Source organism: Vitis riparia, chromosome 3 (genome assembly GCF_004353265.1).
Source record: "Vitis riparia cultivar Riparia Gloire de Montpellier isolate 1030 chromosome 3, EGFV_Vit.rip_1.0, whole genome shotgun sequence".
Lineage (NCBI taxonomy): Eukaryota > Viridiplantae > Streptophyta > Magnoliopsida > Vitales > Vitaceae > Vitis > Vitis riparia.
Genome location: NC_048433.1, coordinates 7,546,658 through 7,552,979, shown reverse-complemented (window position 1 = coordinate 7,552,979; position 6,322 = coordinate 7,546,658). Strand labels below are relative to the sequence as shown.

The 6,322-nt window shown below is 32.8% G+C and overlaps 1 protein-coding gene across 1 annotated transcript; it reads left to right on the top strand.

Annotated features, from left to right (window-relative positions):
- Positions 1 to 1,524: 1,524 nt before the first annotated feature.
- LOC117911664 (serine carboxypeptidase-like 18) lies at positions 1,525 to 4,029 on the top strand. Its single transcript, XM_034826069.1, has 11 exons — positions 1,525 to 1,638; positions 1,800 to 1,902; positions 2,170 to 2,207; positions 2,311 to 2,412; positions 2,497 to 2,583; positions 2,660 to 2,818; positions 2,905 to 2,976; positions 3,056 to 3,174; positions 3,524 to 3,637; positions 3,768 to 3,822; positions 3,913 to 4,029. The coding sequence occupies exons 1-11, from the start codon at positions 1,525 to 1,527 to the stop codon at positions 3,994 to 3,996; spliced, it is 1,047 nt and encodes a 348-aa protein (XP_034681960.1). The 3' UTR covers positions 3,997 to 4,029.
- The last annotated feature ends 2,293 nt before the right edge of the window (positions 4,030 to 6,322 follow it).

The window sequence follows — 6,322 nt, the reverse complement described above, 5'->3', positions numbered from 1 at the left end:
TCAAAACTAAAAAATAAAAAAGAAAAAGAAAAAATACAAACCAAATCAAATGAAGTCCTTCAATATTATTTAGTTAATGTGTTTCAATAATTTTTTTTTATTTTTTTTTTTGTAAAAGCAATCTAAAGAGAATGAAATAAAGAGAAAAAAAAAAATTGTCTAAGATATATAATTGGTGGATCGTGCGTATCCTGCTACATCAACTGCCCGTCAAAATAAAAATAAATAAAATAAAATAAAAAACTAAATAAAGTTTGAATATTTCCACGTCTGACAATCAAAATTTAAAAAATGATGGCTTCAATGCTGTCAGTTGACTCAATGCGAGGCGTTCTGTCCTACCATTCCAAACGAATAACACTGGCTTATTTGGTTGGGGAATGGTAGATCAAATGCCCACCTCAATTTGTTATTAACTATTGACTTTTAGAAGGCTTGAGTTGCGTCACGCTGACAACGATGACTTCATCATTTTTTTTGAAAGACTCAAGATAATGGAGCCCTTCCTCTTCCTTGTGACAAGTGACAATTCATGCAAGCAACTGAAGTTCTCGTCATAATTAATCAGCTTTACTACATCAGAAAACCTGCAATCCTGACATGGATATAATAATTAATTGATTAAACGATGAACTCATCCGTCATTCCATTTATGTATGCTCCGTTTCCCATGCACATATAGAATTTACTGGGTAACGAACCATCATTTCAAGCCATTCCCACCACGGCCACCACCAGCTGCGGAGAGATTAGCTTCATTTGTTGCAGCAGTTCCATGGGTACAATACTAATGTACCGCCGTCTAGTTCTTGTGTTAGTCCTCTCCAGTATTGCAAGTTCGCAGTCAATCATCAAGACACTCCCAGGATTCCCAGGAAACCTTCCCAAGAAAACTTCCAGGATGTAAGTTTTAGGAGCTAATGTGGGTTGTGATGTGACTTGGAATAAGGTATGTTGGAGTAGATGATATGGATGATGTGCAGTTATTCTACTACTTCATCGAGTCTGAAAGAAATCCAAGAGATGACCCTCTATTGCTTTGGCTCACCGGAGGTCCTGGTTGTTCTGCATTTTCTGGTCTTGTATATGAAGTTGGTATGTTTCTTATCCTTAGTTTACTTCATTTGGAGGAAAGAAAATAAAATATAGTAAATAATGTGGAGACACACGAGGGAAGATTTGTGCCGGAAAGTTGGTTTTCTATTTTCTTTTCTTTTTTTTCTTTTTTGTTTTTGTTCTAATTTTAGAAAGTATGGCATAGATGATGAATGGACTCTCAACTTAAATAGGTCTGAATCAACAAAAGATGTGATTAATGAAGGGGAAAATGATATATATATTTATGTGTAGGTCCATTGTCATTCGACTATGTGAAATCCAATGAAAACTTCCCAACATTTAAATTGAACCCATACTCATGGACAAAGGTAGATACGAGATTCCAGCCTTGTACATTGATGCATGGTTATGTAAATTATGTGATATATTGATGCCAAGACTCGAATAAATTTACAGTTAGCCAGTATGATATTATTGGATGCGCCCGTGGGCACTGGATTCTCCTATTCACGAACTGCAGAAGGTTACAACGTGAACGACACACTATCAGCTTCACAAATCTATACTTTTCTAAGGAAGGTCAGCCTATATACATTAAACAATCTAAAATAATGGTTTTGCACACAAATTAATGAAAGGGTGATTTTTATTAGTTTAAGTTTGATGGCATTTTAAAATTTGTTGACCATTAATCTTTGACTTTTGTTTTTCTTTTTGGCTTTTTGTATTGTGATACACAGTGGCTTATCAATCACCCCAAGTTTCAGAAAAATCCACTCTATGTCAGTGGTGACTCATATTCAGGCATAATAATCCCCATGGTGGTTCAGGAAATATCCAATGGTATGTCAATCAGTCATGACTCTTCTGTAAATGGAGATGTAAAGAAGGGCATGATGGGCCAGGATTGGGCTGGGCTTGAGCCGGAAATTTTGGAATCTTTCAGGCCTTCAGATTGGGTTCCATCTGAGCCCATGCCCAGCCCTAGGCTCAAAGGAACTTGGGCTTCACTGGCTTTGTTTTCATTCCAAAAGGAGTACTACATATTTTTCTAATATGGTGCCCAATCGTCCAAGTGAAATTTCCTTGCCCCCTTTTTTTTGGTTGCAGGCAATGACGAAGGGAAAGAGCCAAAAATGAATATTCAAGTATGTAATCTAATTTTATGATTCCAGTGTGACTTGCGCCTAATGGTTTGAAGTTTTGTAGATTACATTTGAATCCATGTGCTCTTCTTTCAATTGGACTCAGGGATACACGATTGGAAACCCAGTAACAGATCACTTTAGTGACTTCAATTCAAGAATTGCATACACTCATCGAGTAGGAATTCTTTCAGATGAGCTCTATGAGGTGATTATCCCCCTTCTCGATTGGGTTTAATACTTAAGTCAGATATAACTCCAAAACTTATATTGATTTGTTATGCCTTTCCAGGAACTTAAAGAAAGCTGCAACGGGAAGTATGTATATGTAGATCCAAGCAATGTAGAATGCACAAACAATCTCAAAGTGTACACACAGGTGGAGTGAGACCTCTTGCCTTACAATATTGTCAACTTCTTATTGGTATTAAGATCTGTTTTCTGTGAGTCTGCAGTGTATCAATAAAATATATTCTGCACACATATTGGAACCTTCGTGTGCCATGTTGTCACCAAATCCAAATGCATCAAAATTGGATCAAAGTTCCCTCCAAGATATCAATTCCATAGGTTTACTCCTTTCTCAACCTCAAAAACCTGAACCATGGTGCCGGGTAATCCCCTGTCGGCTCACATTTTTGGTTTTTATAACGCTCCGGACACATGGAAATGTATAATGAAACAGCTTATTCTCTTGTAGAGTTATAACTACGTGTTTTCCTACCTCTGGGCTAATGATAAAACTGTCCAAAAGGCTCTTCACGTTCGAGAGGCAAGTTGATTCTTCAGAGCTGTAAAAGATACATTAGATTTGAAATAATTTCACTTAATAATTTTATCATGACAAGCAGGGAACAGTAAAGGACTGGGTGAGATGCAATGAAAGCTTGTCTTACACTTCTAATGTCTTCAGTTCTGTTGATTATCATCGAAATCTCACTAAGAAAGCTTATCGAGCTCTGATTTACAGGTAACATCTCACAGATTTTATTTGTTCTTTTTGGTTTTTTGTATCAATATACAAGCCATGAAACATCAGCAGAAGATTCTTTCATCACAGTTCCATACGAGTCCAAAAGGAATACGAAGTTTCCACTAACCTGCACATGGAAAATGACATTATAGCATATTTATTTTATTAGAGGAAGCAAATTGGTCCTAGGAGCAATAAAAATGGTGAAAGGGGATCAGGAAAAGACACTAGGAATCAAAAACATAGGCAGAAAATCCAATGGCAGACTTAAATGGTGTGGAGTTTTTGACTTATGTCCTTTTGTTTGCAATTTTCTAACACACAATCCTTCCATTTCCTCCCACAGTGGTGATCATGATATGCTTATTCCATATGTTGGTACACAAGCATGGATAGCATCTCTCAACTTAAATATTTCTGAAGACTGGCAACCATGGTTTGTGGATGGTCAAGTTGCAGGGTTGGTTTCTAAGCTTCATTTATTCTTTTTTCTTTCTTAACTTCTTCTGTTCATCATCATCATCATCATCCCCAACATCATCATCAATATTACCATTATTGTTAGTTTTCTAATCATACGTTTTATGCAGGTTTAGGGTTGAGTGTTCACACAACAAATATCTGATGACATTTGCTACTGTAAAGGTAAGAAATACTCCCCTTACTAATTATTTTTTCCAATTATTTACGCAAATAAAAAGTAAAGGGAACCACATATCCTTTTGCCTTGTACAGGGAGCGGGTCACACAGCTCCAGAATACAGGCCTAAGGAAGGCTTTGCCATGGTTTATAGGTGGCTTGCTCACTACTTTCTCTAGATCGATCCAAATTCATTAAGGAGTTCTGCCTCATCTTGAGTAACATCTCTCCCCGTTTTCAATGATTGGATGGAGAGAATATTATAATAAAATTTTCTTAGTTACAACTTCCTCCTGCCTTTTCCTATTCAAGGATTAAAAAATAGGGTGAATTTCTCGAACCCACCTGTCATTTTATATTCATAAAAAAAATATTAAAAATAAAGCTTTATAAATAGATAAATTTTAATTATTTTATTTTTAAATTCCATTAAAATGATTATTGAAAATATAATAATTATCATGATCATTGGAGCCAACAGTTTAGTTCAGGCAAGCAACCCTTGAAACAAATGTGGGTTGCGGGTTTTAACTCAATGGTTTCGAGTTATCATTATTGCTAGAAGGGCACACCCCCGGTCCGGTATGGTGTCAGTCCCGATGCAATTTTTCTTACTGAAGGGGATAGGAAAGGATGGGGATCTGGGGCTTAAACCCGGCACTCACCCATAAAAGTGGAGGGCCCTTACCTATGAGGCTAGTTTGTTCCTTACAATTATAGGGCATAAAATTCACAAATCTAATTTAATGAATAAAATAATTTTAATTATTTTATTTTTAAATTCAAATAAATTCATATTCAATATATAAAAATTGATAATTTTTTTAATAAGTCTTTTTCTATCTTATTACAATAATTAAATAAAAAAGAAACATAAATATTTGTCATACAATCTTTTAAAAAATTAAGTTCAATGCATGAATTATTATTTCCTTTTATTTTTTTAGATTTTTTATAACATTTCTATGAGTTTTTTTTTAATTAATTTTCATATTATCATTTCCAAAATTTTAATAAAATCCAACTATGGATATTTTGTCGATTTTTGATACTTTGATCCTAAACTAAAATATGTAACCTTTTGAGTCGTGTACAACTCCAAAGTATAGGCCTAAGCAACATGTTGTCATGGTTTATACGTGGTTTGCTCCGCAATACAAAATTTATTCAATTCGTTGTTTGAGTGGCTTGTCCTAAATATAATCCCTCATTATCTTTTTAATGGTGTAACAGTGACAATATACTGAAGTCAATTGAGTAATAACTTGCTTGTATGTTCTCCTTTTTCTATTCTTCTATAGCAATTTAAACTTTATACGACTTACGCCAATGAGATGTGTTAGGGTTTGATAATCCAAATTCTATTTGGTCCAATTCAAAAAGCTTGTAGTGTAACATATATATTAAAGCTATAATTATGAGATTTTTTGGCAGGTCTGTGATGGTAGCGTGATATGGACCTATTTTATTAATTATTATTATTATTATTATTATGATTATTATTATTATATGTGTGGGTGCATGTGTGTGATGATGCATAATTTTAGGGTTATGATGATTATATTTCTATCGTAACTGTTCGCAACTTTTCCCTTTTGTACTAATTTTTTTATATAGTGGATTTCTTTCTTCTTTATCCACGGTTTTCTTGTCTAGGGTTTTCCACGTAAATATATGTATTCTTACTTTGTTTTTTTTATTGCCTATTCTCATTATTGCGTATCAGGGTGTCATACAAAAACATAAGACTTGTTTGTTGATTATTTTTTAAAATAGTTTTTTGTTTTCCAAAATAAAAATAAAAACAAGGAAACACGATTGATAACCAAAAAATAGAAAACATTTCTTCTTTTTTAAAATTATTTGTTCTCTAATGTTTTAAAAAATAATTATATAAATGTGGAGAATGATTTAAAAGAAAATACTACATATAAAGTTATTTTTAAAAAAATATTTAAAAGTATGTTAAAGACATTTTAAGTTTCGAAACAGATTTTTGGTTAACATATTCTTCAAAGGGAGTTTATAATATATAATTCAAAGCCACAAGCCTATCTTATATAACACAAAGTCACAAGTCTATCTTATATTTATCCCCAAATACAAAATAGTGTCGTTATAGCCACATCATTTTTATTTATGTAAAAAATAAATGCTTAACATAGAAATAAGAATATAAGGGTCTATTTGAGAATTTTTTTTGAGAATAGTTTTTTGTTTTCCAGAACAAAAAACATAGAAAATACGTTTGACATCAAAAATTGTTTTCTGTTTTCTATTCTTAAGAACAGAAAACAAGGTGTTTTCAGATAACATCTTTTAGTTGTTTTCTATTGTTTTCTAAGGGTTGTTTTAAGAAATAATTATACAAACATATAGAATGATTAAAAATAAAACATTAGATATAAAAATTATTTTAAAACATATTTAAAAATATTAAAAATAGGTTAAACACATTTTAGGTTTCTAAACAAACTTTTTTTTTTTTTTTTTTACAAAAATCAT

Excerpts from the sequence above, each read along its gene's own strand:
- LOC117911664 (XM_034826069.1), top strand. The coding sequence starts at position 1,525 with ATGATATTATTGGATGCGCCCGTGGGCACTGGATTCTCCTATTCACGA. Across the intron at positions 3,638-3,767 it reads GTGGATGGTCAAGTTGCAGG|GTTTAGGGTTGAGTGTTCAC; the intron begins GTTGGTTTCTAA and ends CGTTTTATGCAG. Across the intron at positions 3,823-3,912 it reads TGACATTTGCTACTGTAAAG|GGAGCGGGTCACACAGCTCC; the intron begins GTAAGAAATACT and ends TGCCTTGTACAG.